The 19333-nt window shown below is 33.1% G+C and overlaps 2 protein-coding genes across 2 annotated transcripts in view; one reads left to right on the forward strand and one right to left on the reverse strand.

The window, feature by feature from the left end:
• The window catches only part of LOC126823289 (uncharacterized), an 84915-nt gene extending 75473 nt beyond the window's left edge, over window positions 1-9442 (reverse strand). The window contains exon 1 of the mRNA XM_050552035.2: window positions 9140-9442. Within this exon, the coding sequence (XP_050407992.1) occupies window positions 9140-9236 (97 nt within the window). The 5' untranslated portion in view covers window positions 9237-9442. The remainder of the gene's footprint in view (window positions 1-9139) is intronic.
• The window catches only part of LOC126823271 (cysteine--tRNA ligase, cytoplasmic), a 151422-nt gene that overhangs the window by 84938 nt on the left and 47151 nt on the right, over window positions 1-19333 (forward strand). The gene's annotated exons all lie outside the window — the stretch shown is intronic.

A 19333-nucleotide genomic window follows, 5' to 3' on the forward strand; every position in this document is an offset into this window, starting at 1 on the left:
ACAAGAACAAGTTCTCAAGTTAATAAGTCTGTATATGGTTTAAGAGATTTTGCTATATAAACATTTAAAAGAATCCATCTTCACATACTTTTTTATATAATCCTTGTTCATCAATTGTTAATTAAAATGGGTTCGGTTTTCTTCTAGACAAGGGTGTGTATTATCAATAAATTGGAATAACTACAAATAATTTCTTTATCACAAGACTTAAAAAAATCTTTCATTTATTTCATTTGATCTTTAATGGCACAATATTTCAGACTACAAGACAAATATAGACTTTCGGTCCATACACACTGAAGTTGTTTGCCAGGCAACAACTGATACACCCACAGCAAGTTGTCGCATATTTATTCTTCCATAGGTAATGGAGCATGTAGAAGAAACCAAAAACTGATCACGACTAAAAACCCATTAAAGGATCATTATGTAAGATTTAGATAAAGAGCTGGCCGTTTTTGCTATAATATTTAAAGATAATGCAAAATGAATTACTTTATTTTAAGCCAAGTTATTAATGGTTGTAGTTTTGACAAGATGTGTGCATTGATCGTAACCACCAAACTGGTCATTCAAGTCTTAGCCTGAATCTCCATTTTTGAATTAAATCGTTAAAAGGCCGAACCATTCTAATCTACTTAAAGAGTTGATTATGGTCTTGTCATGTTCATAAATGTCTAATTAATAATTTATATAACATTTAAGGCCCAAAGAAAGACCTGAAATAGGCAGATTTAGCTCTTACATAATGCCTATTTAACTAATTATCAGAAATAGTACTATGATTGATTTATGCACAACCTGTGTATAAATTTTAAGTCAATCAGATAATAACTTTAGCCTCTAGATAGCATCCACAAGATTTTTTAAAAATGATCAAGGTTCATAACTCTCACAGTAATTATTGGAAACCATTGAAAATCAATAGAATTCTTTGTCTCATGAACTTAAACATGGTATAAATTTCAAGTAAATCGCATGACAACTTTGACGATTGTTGAAAATCAATAAGATTCTTTGTCTCATAAACATAAGCACTGTGTATAAATATAAAGTCAATTGGACGACAGCTTAATCCTCTAGATGTCCACAAGCAATTATAGACAATTGACCACAGACAGGAGTGACAACAATATATAACCACATTTCAAAGACCCAACTGGTCAAAAGTTTTTTTTTAAAAACTATCTTTCCTCCCAGCATCTCAAACTGTCTGTGCTACAAAACGCAATGTGAAAAAGATTACTTATCTCTGATTTTTTCTAGGAGAGAGAGAGAGAAATGTGGTTTAACATCCACTCAACACAAACTAGGTCATTTCGGGACTAACATATGGTTCAATTTTATTTCCATAATCCGCTTGCGTGTATGAGTCTTTAGCAGTGAGAGGAAACCGGAGGACCCGGAGAAAACCCACAAGGCTGGACAGGCGACCCTACTCCTTGTCACGTACAACTGGGGAATCGAAACCACGCCAGTTGACTCAATCACATACTTTATGATACAGCGTGCACATGCTAACCATTCAGCCATCCAATCCCTTTTTTCTAAGAACTGGGGTAGTCAATATTTACACTTTCAAGGTCCTGAAGGGTTAAATATGAAAAATGACCATCAGCCTTCTCGTTCATTGAAGTTTTAAAGAGGGATTAGTGCTTTTAAGGTCTTGGCTGGTTGGTTAGAAGAAAAAGAATTTGAATTGACTATACAGTTACATCGTGCATGTTTAGATTTGATTGTATGTTACATTTTTGACAAATCTCTTGAGCTATCACTGAGATTTCTAGTTGTTTTAACTCTCACTCTACAAGTATTACAAATTAGTTACCCCCCGAACACATACGGAAAATATAAGAACCTATAATAATTAATTCAGTGATTGGATTTTTGGTATTAGAGGAGAGTCTCAAGGTTATTTAGAATACGATATTATTCAAATTTGATTACATGTACATTCATTTGCTTGATCAGATTGATAATGTTTTTTTTAAGATTTATTATTTATATTGCTATATTCATCCATTTTAATATACTATTTAAGGGCAAACGGCAGTATTAAGTGTTTAGAATGGTTTGGAAAAAGCCAACATTTATCATACAGGTTACGGTACAAATTACGTCTCATTTCATCATTCTCGGTTATTCAAAACATAAAAGACAAATGACAATAAAGATATGGTTTGGATACCATTTTGTATATGTTGGTTAGATCACAAGCGTTTTGTACAATCAGAAAAAAACAAGGCTTCACATTAATAAATTTACTATTGATTTTTAAAGACATAGATCAAATGTGCATCCGGCAATGGCAGTTGACCATGTCTACGCCAGACACACACATACTTCACTGGCTATTGAATCATCCTTTTTTATGGATGTGGATATAGCTCAGTTGGTAGAGTGTCGGTCAGTTGTAGGCTACGCAGATTGGTGCAGTGAATCAGGGGTTTGATGGGGAAAGTTAGTCAAGGGTGTGATTTTCATCGGGTACAGACTCTATCTCTTTCTTCTCTTTCTCTCTTATATATATAATGGTTGTATATAAATCTATTACTAGACAAACTGAAACAGGTATTAAATCAATTATTAAATACAGAAATAACAGTGTGCCAAGAAGTGCCTAATGTCTTGGAAAAATGATTTTCTCCCTCCAGGGATTGCACTATAAAACCATGTAATGTTCATTTACCTCAGTAGGTAAGGGGAAGATTGTATAGTTATTATCATAATGATAAAAACCACATTGCTTCAACCAGAGATCCCCACTTCTTATTTGCCAGAAGGGAATTCCCCACTTAAATAGCATGACCCCCATGGTTATCATGTGTTGTTTATAGGCGGCATGTTCTTGTACTATCTCAAGATGGTTTCAAGTGGCTTTAGATAATATTTAATACTACTTTTACCATGTATGTATAGTATTTAACACAAAATTCTTTTTGGGCGTCTGAAAGACTGATAAATCATTATTTAGGAAAGGCCATAAATGTTTCAATTGTAATAAGAGACACAGAGTCAATAGATACCAGCTACAAATTATCTGTGGGCAAATCATTCTTTCAAAATACACTTGAAATATTTGATGGCATTTGAATTGAGGATACAGGAATATCTTCAGTAAGGTTTCAGTTGAAGCATTTCAAAATGAAGGAACCAGTAGTAGGAGTAAGTCAATATCTGGTTATCACCAGGATACTTGACATATTAGGTCCTTACCTAAATTTATATGGTTAGTAATAAGATTAAGGTTAATTTACTACATGTGTTTTGGTTGATAATCTATTACTATGATTGACTGAAGTGGTATCAGACACAGTTGAACAACCAACCAGCAGGAATGTTAAACAGTTGTTTTCTCCTTGCTGACAAGCTCAACTTGTCACATTAAAATAAGTCATTTAGCACTCAACCAGCTGTCTGACTACAAATTGATACCATCAGTTTTTAAAAACCCAAATAAATCAATAAAATCATTAATTGAAAGTGAATAATAATTGGTTGAAATGTTCAACTATTGCTTGTAGACATTTTAACTGGTAATGAAATGTGACACCCATTTGGTAAGAGGTTTGATGATTACTGAAATGTTGTGGACTAGTTTTCTGTCTTAGTGTTAATTTTTAGTGCTGTATGTTCAGCCTTTTACCTCAAGTTTGGATATTTATCCCATGCATGTAGAAAAATATCCTTATTAACTTTCAAGTATTTTAGAACAATAATATTTAAGACGAATATTGTATTATGAATTATTGTCTTTCATGCATTATATAGAACCAGTTTACTGCTGTCTTAATAATTAAACCCAATCTTTGATGAGGAACTTTTTTCTCTTCTACTTCAATTTGTAAGGCATTAACTGCTTGGCCATATATTTTTTTCTCAAAAGAAGAATTTTAATCAGAGCATTATAACTTTGTCTTCAGGTGGTCAGGAGATGAAGAGAAAATTCCATCTGCTAGACCATTTTATCAAGATTGCTGTGATCAAATATTAGTTGAGAAGCATAAAAGGACAAACTGTATTTTTTCTTCACCAGCTTTGAATTTCGATCACAAGGAGTAGAATAACTGGTGATATAATAGATTTATCTCCCACAGCTTTCTATAGCATAAAATAGATTGAATTTGTAATCGTATAATACTACAGAAAATATTATGCTATTAACTTACTTCACTTGTCTACAGTGTTCATAGACATTGAAATAAAACTTTATTTCTTTACTGGGATTTGATTTCAGATATAGCCATCGATACAGTTTCCTATAGATCCCATGACAATATCGAATTATGCATATTAATTTTTCACAGGAAAACAATGATAGTGTGATTGTTGAATGATTTATTAATATCCGAAAAGAAATTCTACTGAAAAACTGTCACTGATATGATAAAGGTAACATGATCTTAAAAAATAATGAATTGTCTTTCTTAAAGAAAAGGTCTAAAGGAAATGATGACATTGAATGATGAATGTCGTCTATGTGATGATAGACAGAAAAAATAATATAGTGCTATATACCATTTATAGAATGGTCCCAGAATATAGTGCCAACAAATTATGGAAATGCTGTCACAAAGTAATCATTGTTAGATTGTGAGGGCTTTTATTACTTTTATCAGACAAATTGCTCTCTTACTGGACAATGGTCACTAAGTGAATTTTCATTCTATACACAAATGAATGGTTCAATGATTGAACTTCAATCAGGTAGCTTACTGACCAATTTAATGTTTGTTGATTATATCATTTGGTGTTACGTTTAGAACTTACTGGTATACCAGTAACAAAACTGACCATGATAAACACCATGGTTTAAAATGTCTGGAAGATGGTTTGAAAGAACAAAGTATCAGCCATCATTTCTATGTATTAAATGACAGACTACTAATATTTAATATTTATATTAATGTAATTCATATAGACCATGATCAAGAACTGAATTGTTTAAAATTTATTTTCTCACTTTCTTGTACTGATCTAATGTAATGAATATCTACTAAAATAAAACTCAACAATTCACTACTTAAAGAAATAGAAGACAATTATAAAAAAATGTATGGGGAAACAGGAGGTAATTGGTTGATATATGAAGTCGTAAAGTAAAACTGATTGTTGAAGATAGAAATAAAGGCAATTTTCAAATTAAAAAAACTGAAGTATTTATCTTTTGTTAGAAGAAAAAAGAAAATCAAGGTAATAATAATAATGATGTGATATTCCCAGGATTATACTGATGTATGTGTAGGTTATATCAATGAGGCAGTGCCTTTTTGTGTTGTCTTAACCTGGACCAAGGTGTAATATTTTGTGCGCATGGTTTATTGAATGCCCATGGGATAGAATTTTACAGAGAATACTCTCCATACACAGTAAATCTTCCTGATTTGATCAGTAACTAAAAGATGTCCAGTGAATATAAAAATAATCATCCAGGGATTTTATCACAGTACAGATCGACAGTTGACCACCGGAGATAGATCAAATAACAACCTAATCTATCAAATATTGACTTTTATGGGAAAGTATCTGACCAGAAGAAAAAAAGAAACTTTTATTGACTTGAAGAAAATACATCCTTTATATGTGCAGTGTGTTCAAGTTTAGTATAACGAGAGAATGATGGATATCACGATAGTTTTAATAATACCTGATAGAAGTTAATGTTGGAACTTTATACGTTTAGTGATATCCCTTTTATTGCTTTTTTTTTATATTGTTGGGATAGAGAGGAGTGGGAAGGAGGGCTCCAATTTAGGTTATTTTGCCAATTTATAGGTTTTTGTTCTGTATAACTACATTTAATATGGATTTAAAAGTTGAGCAAATACTTAAATTGTTACAAGTCTACTCAAGACAAATAACCTGGGGTAAACATGTAGCACACACAAAATTGAAGAAGTAGCAAAATTTGTAAATCATAACTCTCTATTTGGGCCTTTTGTTGATGGATTTGGGTGAGAATGATAACTGAAACATATGCTTTGAAAGATGCATGTGTAGCTTTAAATATTGCTGTATTAAATTAACTAGAGATTGTCTTATCTATCTAACTCATGCCTAATGCTAACCTAGTTGAAAACCAATTTCTCTAAATTTATTGATGGGATGTGATATTCACTGTCTGAAAGTGAGAAGTCATCATTGTCTTGGCAATGTTTATGCTATTGGTAGGTCTAATCTGTCTGGATACTGTCCACTGACCATGAATAGGATATTGACCGGTAGTGACCAGTAGGTAGTGACCCGAGGGACAAATTAACTTTTATATAGGTAGAATATAAAGAGCAGTGTGGGAAGCATACAGGAATGAGCAGATGTCAAAGTGCTATAAAAACTATTCGACTACAGACAAGGTATTTAATGACCATTGGTAAAGAAAGACAGGAACTAGCTAATTCCATTGCAAATAAATTTTTATATCCTATTATTTTGTAATAACCGTTTCCATTCCACCACATACCAGCGAAGTCTCCTGGGTGACACTCACCACAGTGACAGTGCGTAACCAGTTTTATGACAAGTATTTAGATGGCCGACATTTGCATTAATGCTGCCGCATTCACACAAAGTCTAATCAAGGTTTCAGTAATGTGAACTATTAAATACCAACGGTCATAATAACCATAGTGAGAGCAAGCTCATCTAGTACGTATTTATACCATCGATAATAAGTCAATGACGAGTTTTATGTTATGTAGTGCTCATTATAACAGACAACAGAGCTGACCATTGACAGAAACGAGTAATATTAATGATCGCCGGTCATTACAGTTCAGACAACTAAATCACTAGGGCCAAGCTATTGTGGACATATAGCCCAAACCATCACCCACATGGACTCTAGTCAATTGAATGACCAGAACTGATTAAGAATAACAGACACAAGCTTGCCACCCTAATAAGATCATAGTTTAATTGTCAATATTACATGAGATATTGTCAATCAATACTAGCTTATTGATCTTATTGCTCTTCTCTTCAACAATTTCATGCAGTTTAATCTTTCAGTATACCGGCTGCAATAATCTTTTACAATTTTCACCCTAGGAAATGATAGATGCTTCACTTAATATAATTGAAAAAAAAAAACCTTTGTGCTGAACTCTCAGTGGAGGAAAAAGTTTGATCTAAATTTCAAATGTTCATTACACCAGCATGTAGTGTATTACTTCTACATAATTTTATGATAATATTATATATGGGGCATGTTTGTAGTATTTTATAATTAATTATATAGCTTTTGGGAGGATATCTTCATATGGGGTCCATTACATTAATTTTATGATAAGGGAAATGCAAGATATTCTTAGCACAAGTTTGGTTTTTAGATTGTGGTAATTTACCGATGCTGATGAGAGGATAATCATATGTATCATGCAATGTATTTTATCGTAAAACTTAACATAAAAGCCAGAATAATTACTGTACACATCCTTGTACATATCTAAAAAGAAGGAATAGATTAAAAATTTATAAGAAACTATCCACATAACCAAGCTACAGACAATTGAATCTGTTTTTATGGTCTTTTAACATTCTAATGCTGCTCAACAGTAGAATATTTTACTCTGAAAACCTTGAAATATATCCATATATAGAAGACTTTCATTATAGACTCTAATGCTAAGCTTTTGAAATCTGTTCCACATTATTTTGTATTCTGTCTTATTACTTTTTCAGGGATTAGTGTACTATAACTACAGACTTGTGTTAAAAAAAAAAAAATTAATTCTTGAAGCCGAAATGTCAAAACGAACTACCAGATTCTTTTCTTTTTTTCTAAAGAACAAGATTTTATGTAAAGCTGTGAAAATCGTAAAGTAGAAATGGATGTGAGGATTATGGTTCAATGGCATTAAGATAATTAATGGTGACCAAACTGTCCTTCTGTAGCAATGATTGTAATGTTAACCTGTTTAAAATGATGACAATCACCCTATAGGTTAATTGTTGAACACGCACCAGTTTGACAGTGACATATTGCACCCCAAACCCAGAAACATGGCTACTTCATTTAAACTGATCTCTTTACGTCACATAACTAATTACCCTCACATGTTAATACAGAGACTGTCTTTGATAAAACCATGCACTGAACACTATTTTTACAAATCACAGGAAAACGCATTTTAAAAAAACATTTGCCACAGCTTAGAACAAACACCCATCCTGCTATGACAAGAATGCCCTTCTCCATTGCTTATTGTTACTATTGTGTAAGAACATTTGCTGGAAGGCTCATTTTAACAATGTTTTTCTGTATTCTTGGCCTCAGCACCAACCGTTTCTTAAAAGGGAGATCATCATGAAATCATTTGTTTCGTTAGTTGATGATTAGCAAACGAGATGTTTGGTCCTAACCAAATGAAATGAAAACAATTGTGCTTTAATGTGATTATTTCAGTAATTAGAATGCTAATGAAATGTAATCAAGTTAAAATGATGAAGTTTGTCATTTCGTCCTCTGAATATTAAGTGTTTTCTTTTATTTTTGAAGGAAAACAAGTTGAAGCAAATCGAAGAGGATATGCTATTAATTGGAGAGTTGACTTTATTATTAGAACAATAGTTTAGAAGCAGATATATAAAATCTGACATTTAAAGTTTATATATTACAGGATTTATTTCTTTACTGTTTGTTTATCTATGTTTTATCTATGTTTACATAAATACAACTAGACATATAAAGTTTATTATTTTCACATTATATGCCTGGAAGTATATAAGTTAATAATTGTTTAATACAGAAATACAAGAGGAAGGATTGCTGATAACTTGGTGTGAATATATTCTCTCTTCTCTGTTATTAACAATTTCCTTTTCATGTTGTGAGAAGAAAAGCTAAAGACATGTGACTAGTCATGTGCACAGTAGCATTGTTCTGCCTTTTGATAAGGATCACCGATACGGAAACAATACTATCATGCAAAACACAAACTACAAGACAATTAATGAATTTCAGTACAGCGAACACGAATGCTTGTCTTAATTGAGTCTGATGGTCAGTAGAAAACTGCTGTACAATAAAAATCAATGACCATATATTCCAGTCATCGCTACAAAGTTAAAATAGTAACAAGTTTCATTTATTATTTGTTTCTTTAATGAATGCGTTTTAAATTGTTTATAAATTACTCACAAGAAAGATGTTCCCAAGTGGTATTACAGCAAACTACATCCAAACATTCTAATATTATAGCTGATAATAATATCAGCAACAGAGGTAATATATCCATTTGTACCGGTAGGACAGTGACTATTTAGGGTCTGTAATAACCTAGTCCAAGGTCTTAGCCCTTGTCACCAACTTGTAGTGTGAGTAGTGACTTGGAACATGTGCTGTCCGATAATAATAGAACACAACAGTCAGTGAAGATGTAATTGTAGTGTGACTGGTAGCCAATCACAGAACTCCTGGCTTCTGTTACTCATTACCATGCCAACTGTACAGACCAAATTTATTATTGCAGATGGCTAGAACAGTTATTTCCCTTGGCTTTAAATGCCAGTCAATAAAATAAGTTCGTTGACTCAGGTATTTTAGCCGTAAAGAAGAATATAACTAGAAAATAAAATACTATAATTCCATTATCGAATTTATTGATAAAGGTACACAATTCAATGAATGTGAATAAAGGCATGTTTAAATACATTAACGGTAAAAATCAATATACATCTTGTAGTTTTATATTCAAAAATTCATTTTATGGCTTCAAATCAATATATTTTTTCCCATGTGTTTCATTGAAAAATACTTCAAGTTTCATTGTAGCAGGGCATACTTAGTTTTAAATGAGGCTATGTTTTTTAAAAGAAAAAACAGTGTTATTATTCTTAGTGCGATGATGATGCATGTCTGAATATTTTGATCGGATTGTATGTAAAAAATTTGTATCTGTTTAAAGATACATTCACACAAAAGTATTTATCGGGTGGTTATTTTCAATAAAAGTATGCCAATTGTGGTATGTATGGGAAGTAGAGACACACAATCTTACTAGAAAAATACTGGATTCCCTAAAAAAACGTCCATGGACGCGCATAGGACATCAAAGGTTTCGGGCGTAGATTGTCTGACCTCTTTTCATTAGGAAGCACTTAATGTATATGTTGATAAACAGATTCTGAGACTGAACTGTGGAACAAAGAAGTGGGTGGGGGATAACCCCAGAATTTACTTAGGTAAATGGACAGCGATTAAAGACATTGTCTTTTATATGCAATGAATTCTTCTTCGGTTTGGCAGTATACGCCACAGCCAAGTCACGTGACACAAAAATACTTCTTTAAATAGATTTTTTATAGCTTGGGGTATTTCATTGTTTTGAGAGCCATTTGAAGCAAATTATTGATAAATTAATTAGTTTGAATATGCTTTTAGTCCAAATATATCATCAAGTCACCCAATTTGTAAATGGAAAGGCATCATATACATTGAAATCGTTAATGTCCTACTAGCACCCCATACAGACATTTTTTGCACAAAATCAGTAGCACATCCTTGATTTGAAATTAGTTGCAACCAGTCTAGTGACTATTTTCCAACTGATTCATATTATGGATCTGAATTATCAATACTATTTCATATACATTTTGACATCTCAGAAAAAGTACCAATTCAGTAGATTGCAAGTGTCGCAAGTAAACAAAGGTTTAAGAAGCTTGTAAAAGCCAAAGTATTCTATTCTTGTCTGTGGTAGGATAGGTTCTATGAAGATAAAAATTCTACCAAAACATGCCGCTCTGAACAGCATAGTTAATAAAATAGCAAACTAAAACATAAACCCAATGTAATTCTCGATAAATGTTGTCACAAATGACTATCTAAATATTACTGTAATTGAGACTCGTTTGATAGATGTACAGAGAATATCAATTGCATGACTGTTTATTTATATAGGTGAATACGCAAGCTGCTGCTGACAATGCACCTGCATCAGAGCTATTATATAAACCACTTTAGAAATTGTCATTTGAAGTTGAACATTCACTGAAATAAGTTCAACTTTTATTACGGGCCATATCTGGCTGTGTGTGGCACCTTACTAGTTAGAATTTTTATTTTGAAGTCACAAAAACTTGTTTTTTGCCAGGGTTGCACACCCTATATTAAAGGGCCAATCCCGATAATATTTTGGAGAATAAAACTGCTTAATTTTGTGTTTTCAAACAACTTAAACTTGTCAGTCTTCATCTAGAAATGGAGACCTGTGTCCCAAGCTGTATTATGCGGTATCTGGATAAAACTAGACTTTTATTTTATAAAAATAATGTGTAGGTGAAATTTTCCTTTCGTTATCAAGTGCAGCACATGGGTCATTCACTGTATAGAGCTCTAAAGGAATGGGAATCAATTATCAGGTCACCCAACTAAAAAATTGACCCAAAATCTTAAAAGGGTTACATGTCCGGATAAGCAATTTTGACGTTCACGTCCAAACGACTCAATATTTTGAGCTGAAATTTTGAGACAGGGTAAATACACCATTCCTCAATATTTTGCCGCTTAAATTTCATACATACTCGGACTTTTATTTTTGAGACTCTGTTCAAATCGGGATAGTCCTTTAACTCTGGGGGGTTGGATGGCTGAATGGTTGGCGTGCGCGCGCTGTATCATAAAGTCTGTCATTGAGTCGACTGGCGTGGTTTCGAATCCCCGGTTGTACGTGACAAGGAGTAGGGTCGCCTGTCCAACCTCGTGGGTTTTCTCCTGGTCCTCCGGTTTCCTCCCACTGCTAAAAACCCCTACGCGCAAGCGAATTATTGAAATAAAATTAAAACCATATGTTAGTCCCGAAATGACCTAGTTTGTGTCGAGTGGACGTTAAACCCCATTTCTCTCTCTCTCTCCCTTTAACTCTAGTTATTTTTTATTTCTATGTGTGTAGGACGACAATGCAAGACCAGATTTCATCTTCATAAAATAAAACTAATTTCTTTAACCTGATTACATGACAATTTGAATGAAGCAGGATAGAATAATCACACTCAAATGACAATAACTGACATGACTTCTCTTCAAAGGCAATCTGTTTGAATTGAATTTATTCAAGTAGAATTTTGAACTCTCATTTTTGAATGTCTATTTTTCTTGATAAAAATTTCTACAAAACAAGAAAAGAATCCCACAGTTCAACATTCATTAGTATGTTGTTATTTATCTGACACACATTGCTGACATGGGGGAAACTATGTCATTGGTTCAGGATGGAGAAAGAAACAAACTAAAATACAGCAATGCTTTGTTTTGTATGATTGCAGAGGTAAATGTACAAAAACACCTATATATTTTACACACCCTAAGATGGTCTTTGAATAAATCAGTTTATTTTGGAAAATTTTGAATAAAGCAATATTTTCTAATATTTTGAAATATATCAGATATAAATATGTTGTTTTAAATAGTTGAATTTCCTATTGTACATTAAAAAATAACAATAACCATGTAATATAATCATTAGAAGATCTATCATATTCTTTGTTTATTACACTTTTGATGTTCATTTTAATGAAGTGGTACATGTACAACAATATTCATGTAAATCAAATATAAAATAATTAAATTCGTGTAGTCGATGCACTGCATCACTGATCACTTTAATGATGTGGTACATGTACAACTATATCCATGTCAATCAAATATAAAACATTTAAATTGTAATAATACATGCCATAGATGCACTGCATCACTGATCACTTTCAAGTATAAAGCGTTCATTTATTAATAATTATTGTATGATATGTACAGAAAGGCTTCAGCAAAAATATCTTGCAATGTTCACAGTATTAATTATAAATGGCCTGTGTCTTCATGAAAATCTCTGTTCATCTCCAATATTTTATCTGGTGTTTTAATGTAAAAAAAGAAAACCTTGGCCAGGCATTGTAGTGGAACCTTCACTCTTTTAAAAGCTGTGTAATGGTTCAATATTTGTTCAAGGGGAAACTAAAAAGATTCTGTTGTTCTTTTGATGCATGGACAAGTTTTGACAGCTGTCAATCCAGGCTACTTTACTCACCGATCTATAGCTTTTATTTTGGATGGAATATCAAAGAGTTTACATATAACTTGATAGTCATATTTTTGGTGGGTAGAAATTGATACGATCAACATTATATTTACATTTAGTAAAGTGGAGAGCTCACCAAATGTTATTCAAGCATGATATTATTCAATTTTACTGTGTGTTCTCTGGTTCTAGTTAATATCATATTAAACATAATATTTTATACAAATATATTATGTTGAAGTGGATAAAAGTTCAATAAAATGTTAAAAACTGTATTTACTTTTGTTCATTCCAAAATTGATACATATGGATCTATCTTGAAAATTCTGATTGTGAATACCTGCACCAATTAGGGAGTAGATGATCATTCAATAATTTTTGTAACAATCACTTATGGTATTTAAAGTTTAGGGCCTACTATTTGTGCGGCTGATGAGAGTATTGATATAGGTGTAAAAATGGTCAAATGAAACCAGATTTTAGAAAAAAATTGAATTTGATGACATTCCAGTATGTCCTGATCACATTCTACCATGTCACATAATACCATGGCATTGATTACATTCCACCATACCACATAATACCATATGGCGTTGATCACATTCCACCATGTCATATGTCATTGATCACATTTTACCACAAATCTGATCAGATTCAACAATGATCTGGTAAAATTTTACCATATCCTGGTCATATTCAACCATGTACCGAAAACATTCCCTGATAATATCCCTACCTGGATGATATTGCTTTTTCTCTCAATCACAGGGTACCATGTCCAGCAGTACCTAATGACATACCCTGACACATACCGCCTTGTACTTGGTCACATTTCACCATAGCCTGATCAAAATATATTATGGCCAGGTAGCATTTATTATTCTACAGTATCTTAAGTTAAGAACTGAATAATAATAATTACTGATAAGCCTGAAGCCTAATCAATGTCAACTCTGTAATTACATGTATATTACAGCCTCACTGCTGTATAAATTACATGTATAATCGATTGTAGAGTTAATTCATTAAGCATTGACATATTAAGGATTATAAAGTTACTTGGAAAACAATTCATAATGTATACAGACCAGATAAATGTGTTTGTCAGTGTGTGAGAATCATCCTGAAAGGGAGATAGCCAGTCACATACTGATACTCTTCTGATTCTTAGATATTTTGTACTATATGCCTGTCTCTCCTTATCAACCCTTGGTTTTAAAAATGAAATAAGGTTTAACATCCCACTTTTCTGCACCGACACGCTAATGAAGATGGCAAGTCTCAGAGTGTTATAGTATGTTATTTTCCTTATTTTCCTGTTAAAATATGAACATATATGATCAAGTATATTGAAGTCAGCGCATAAGTAAAATGTTGTTCTGTCATTCTACACAGCCTATGAGCTAGCACCTGCAGTGTACTATATGAATAGACTGTGTACCTATCCCTCATTCTTGGAGAACTCCCTGATGATAGTATTATCAGATATAAATATTCTCTGTAAAGTTACATTTACAGAACTGTTCTGACACTTTATTATCATATTTTGACTAATCAGGTGCAGGCAATTACTCGAATTATTTAACGTTAAATTGATATTTCATTATTTTAAAAAATACAGGCTTCACATGAAATTTGTCAAGCAGGTGGCAGCTAACACCAGTAAGGGGAGATAATCTGTGAAGTACTTTTTCTTAAACATACATTATGCAAGAGCTAAATCTGATTATTGCAAGTCTTTATTTAGGCTTTAGATGTCATAGAAATTATAAATTAGATCTTTATTTACACAACAAGCACAAAATCAACTCTGTAGACCCATGGATGGCTTGGATTCAGCTTGGATTTAAACAGGATTTCGTTGACTGATTTAATTTTAAATGGCGTCATGAGCGGAGATTAACCGTTACGTTGACGTCATACTCCCGGATCGAGGCTAAATGATAGAGTGTATGAAGCGAGGTCGCTGTTGAGCGATGCCTTAACAAATGACATAAAAACTAAACACAGATAATGACAAATTATACAATTCCTGGAGACCGTGTGATGACTAATACAGACGGACAGGTCTTCTGTCTTAAAAATATCAATAAAAATATTTTTATTTCCCCAATAGGCACGACGCCACTGGTGTATACCTATAGATTTATCATAATTATATTATAATATTATGTCCTATATTCAATTGATTTAATGCATGCCCAAAATACAAGTAAATTTACCCTCTCACTCATTTTGTCCAATTGTTATAAAAATCCAAAAAGGTTAAAGACAAATTTGATTGATGACAGCAGACAAAAGACAGCAGAGATTATGTAGGTGGAGTTAACACCTGTCAATCAAACGGTCGGCCATACTAAGAATTGGTGAAGATGGAATTCAATCCCATTTCTAGTCAAAAATTACACTGGTGATAACTATTTCAGGATAAACAAGTTTGACTGAAATTTTCAATATATTCTTCTTTCATCATCTATTTTTGAACTGTTATAGCAAGAATGGCTAACTCCTTATAAAAAGACTAGCAATTATTTGCCAATTGACTTCAATGTGGAATGGCTGTAACATCACAGGCTGTAGCTTTTTAGTTCAACATTCCATTGGTTCCAATCTTTAAAGGAACAATGGGGACCACATTATTTTGGCAATCTCCTCATCATAATTTTGTAGGGGCTTGACCGTTTAGAATTTTTGCTACAGGGATTTGATGTTGATTGGGGTGAAAATGTGACTTCCAACACAATGATTGCTCTGCAGAAAGACACTTTACACCCCCTATCCCTCCGCTGTAATATCATCAGTATTATTACCCCAAACTGCTATGAAATTGTAAATTTAATCCCTTTTCTCCAATTCTAGACCAAAAAGTCAACCAAAAGATGTATGAAACATTACCCTGGCACCCGAAATAATAGATGGGAATAAATATGCAATGAAAAAAATGGAGAAAAAAAGAAAGAAAAAAAAATAATATGTGGTTGAATAAGAAGGGAGACCTCCTCCATGGTTTCAACTGGAGATAGAAATAATATGCCTCTTTATTTCTAGTGAACATCCCATCCCGTCAGTGGCCCTCCAACAAGAAACCAGTTAACAATCAATAAAAAGTAAACCTTGAGTGTCACATAAGTCAAAGCCAATTTCAAAGGTAGACACTATGTTTTGAGGTTTGGTCTAAATATGATGACCTGCTGCAGATTTGGTCAAAGGTCACAACATGTAAATAGGGTTAGGGCACATGATTTTTGACAAGATTGTGGGTTAGGTTTAAGAATATGGGGGAGAGGTTAAGTCTCCATATAAGCACTGACCTAGGATGATGAAAATTTGGTTTGTGATATTTCCTAGTTTTATTAAAAATACATGCAATACATAGATTAATATACATGGTTGGTTTCGCTGTTGATTTTATTTACTAACGGTTGGGTTAAGTTGAGGACTTGTGTTATTTAGTCTAATTTACTGTGCACTAGGATGTCGTTCAGATTTTTATTTTTAGAATATGCAATTATAAGTTTCTGTGTGAAGATTTTCAGGTGATTTTCTTGGGGATCAGTATAGTGTTGTCTGATGATTTTGTCTGCACTTGCTGCTCTTGCGCTAAATGGAACTACAAAACGGGCTATTGCGCTAGCCGTATGAATATTCAAACCTAGGGGGGCTGTTGTTTTCAATTTGTCAATCCAGAATTTTTCTCTTGTTAGCCTAAACGTTTCAATTTCTTCGGTAGTTTCAAAGTCGCTTTTGGTCTTTTCTATTGGCATGACAATGGGATCAGAAATGTCATGATTTGGTTGGTTGAAGTGAATTAAGACCGGTTTGTCTTTTTTGGTGACTATGTCTGACCGGTGACCGTTAATTCTTTCCCTAAGTGCATTTTGATTTTCACCTACGTATTCTTTGTCAAATTATGTTTGAACTACTGCATGAAAGTTGGTTTAATATTGGGAATTGTGTGGCAGATGTTTTGTTATGGAAATGGTCGGATATGTTTATGATTTTGCATGTTTGAAATCTTGGGTGGCCACAAGTTTTGGTTTTAGCTAATGATTGCATATTATTTGTTTCTTTGGCAGCAAGTTCAGTTAAAGTGTTGTTTTTTATATGTTGGAAATAGTGTTTGGAGTATCCCCTTTCTCTTAGTTTGCTAAATACCACGGTACATGCTGACTCAAAGTTGGTCTTCTGAGTGCATATCCTATGAAAACGGAGAATCTGAGATTTCATGATGCCAGAGAAGGTATGTTTTGGGTGAAAAGAGCTTTTGAACAATAATTGATGCATGAAGTGTATCGGTTTCTTTGAAAAATACTTTAGTTTCCAATTGGCCTGTGTTTTTGGTGTTGCTACTTTTAAAAACGGTAGTGTCAAGGAAATCTATGCGGTTATGACTTACATTTGCGATTATTTGGCAGATGGATGATGATTGTTCAGAATGTTGGAAAACGTCAAAAAATTTGTCTAGTGTGTACGTCCAGACTTTGAAAACATCATCTAGAAATCGTCCATAGAAATCTGGTTTTAATGGGCAGAGTGGCAGAACTTCCCTTTCCCACTCTGCCATGAAGAGATTTGCATAACTTGGGGCAAATCATTTTCCCATCGCATTTTCGAAAGACTGGAGGTATACTTGGTCGATGGAAGCTAAGTCATTCTTCCTCAGACAAATGTCAAGTAATTTGAGGATATCTTTGTCCCGCCTGGATGCTTGCAGTTTCCTAAGAAATGCTTTCCTAACTGCTTCAATACCTGTGTTATTATCGATGTTCGTGTACATACTCTATATGTTAATGGATATTAAAATGGTGTACTCAGGGACTCTTTAATTGTTAGATTTTGTGACCTTAGACCAAATCTGCAGTTGAGTTAGCCTTAATATTTAGACCTAACCATGTTTTGACATCATAGTCAACGAAATGTTAACATTTACAACCCAAAATTCACACTTGGGCAACGGGTACTCCCAATAATGGCTATTTTGATATGAAATAGTAGTCTTACCATTCCTGACACTTCCCATTCAAAACTTAAGGAAATAAGTGGCTGAGAAAATATCTACATTCCAAGCCTGTCGCCATATCAGGAGTCAGACTACCAATTATTTGCCCATTGACTTCAATGTTAAATGGCTGTAACATCACAGGCTGTAGATTTTTGCTCAACCTACCGTTGATTCCAATCTTTATAGGCACAATGGGGACCACATTTGGCAATCTCCTCATCATAATTTGGTAGGGGCTTGACCGTTTAGATTTTTTGCTACGGGGATTTGATGTTGACTGGGGTGAAAATCTTACTTCCAACACAGTGATTGCTCTGCAGAAAGACACTTTACCCCCCTTTCCCTGCGCTGTAATATCATCAGTATTACCCAAAACTGCTATAAAATTTCAAATTCGATCCCTTTTCTCTAATTTTAGACCAAAAAGTCAACCCAAAAATGCAGGAGGAGGGGAGAAAAAAATTAAGGGAAAAAAATTGTCTATTTATAACACGTCCATCATGAAATAAGGGGAAATAATTACTAGTCTTAGTCCTAATGATTGGATTATATTTTACTGATACGGAGTAAACTTTGCACATTATTATGAGTCATTTTAAAAAAACAGATGGCTATTTGAAGAAGGAAGCTTGGGCCATTAATTTTTTGTACAAATATGCCCTGATCTATGCCAATAGATGGCGATTGTTCTTCTCTCTTTGATTGATATTGACTGCATCATATCCTCACAAAAATTGACAGCTGCCAGCTTGCCATTATCACACCAGGAAACTTATTGAAAAAATAAATAACATCCTCAAAAGAGTCTATAAATATTTGACAAATTCACTTTTGGTTGTTTTAGACGTGATAATTATGTCATGCCTTGTCTGATACAACACTCCAAATGTTCATGAAGCATGACTAGAAAACTCATTACATATTTCAATGACCATTGATGAACCTTCTCAAAATATTATTTTATCTCGACAACTCAGACTCCCTGTTAATAAAACCTCTATGACATAATCTGACACACTTAATACTTGCTTTTAACATTTAAAAACATAAAAATTTGAAAGCAGATTAAGAAATTATTTAAATGTAACTGAATTTGTACTTTTCTAGTTTCAAAATGCAAAACAAAAATAAAGTTTAGATATATTAATTTTTTATTGTTAAAAAAAACCCTGGAAATAATGACATTATTATGGTTGATACATTGATTGATTTCTGAAGTAGTAGAATTATCTTTATGGAGGCTTTAACTATGATCTGATCTTTTTGAATTTTTTAAAGGTTGTTTACCTCAAAACTGTTTGGATGTACGTTTCTTTTC

This window comes from Patella vulgata, chromosome 6 (genome assembly GCF_932274485.2).
Source record: "Patella vulgata chromosome 6, xgPatVulg1.2, whole genome shotgun sequence".
Classification (NCBI taxonomy): domain Eukaryota; kingdom Metazoa; phylum Mollusca; class Gastropoda; family Patellidae; genus Patella; species Patella vulgata.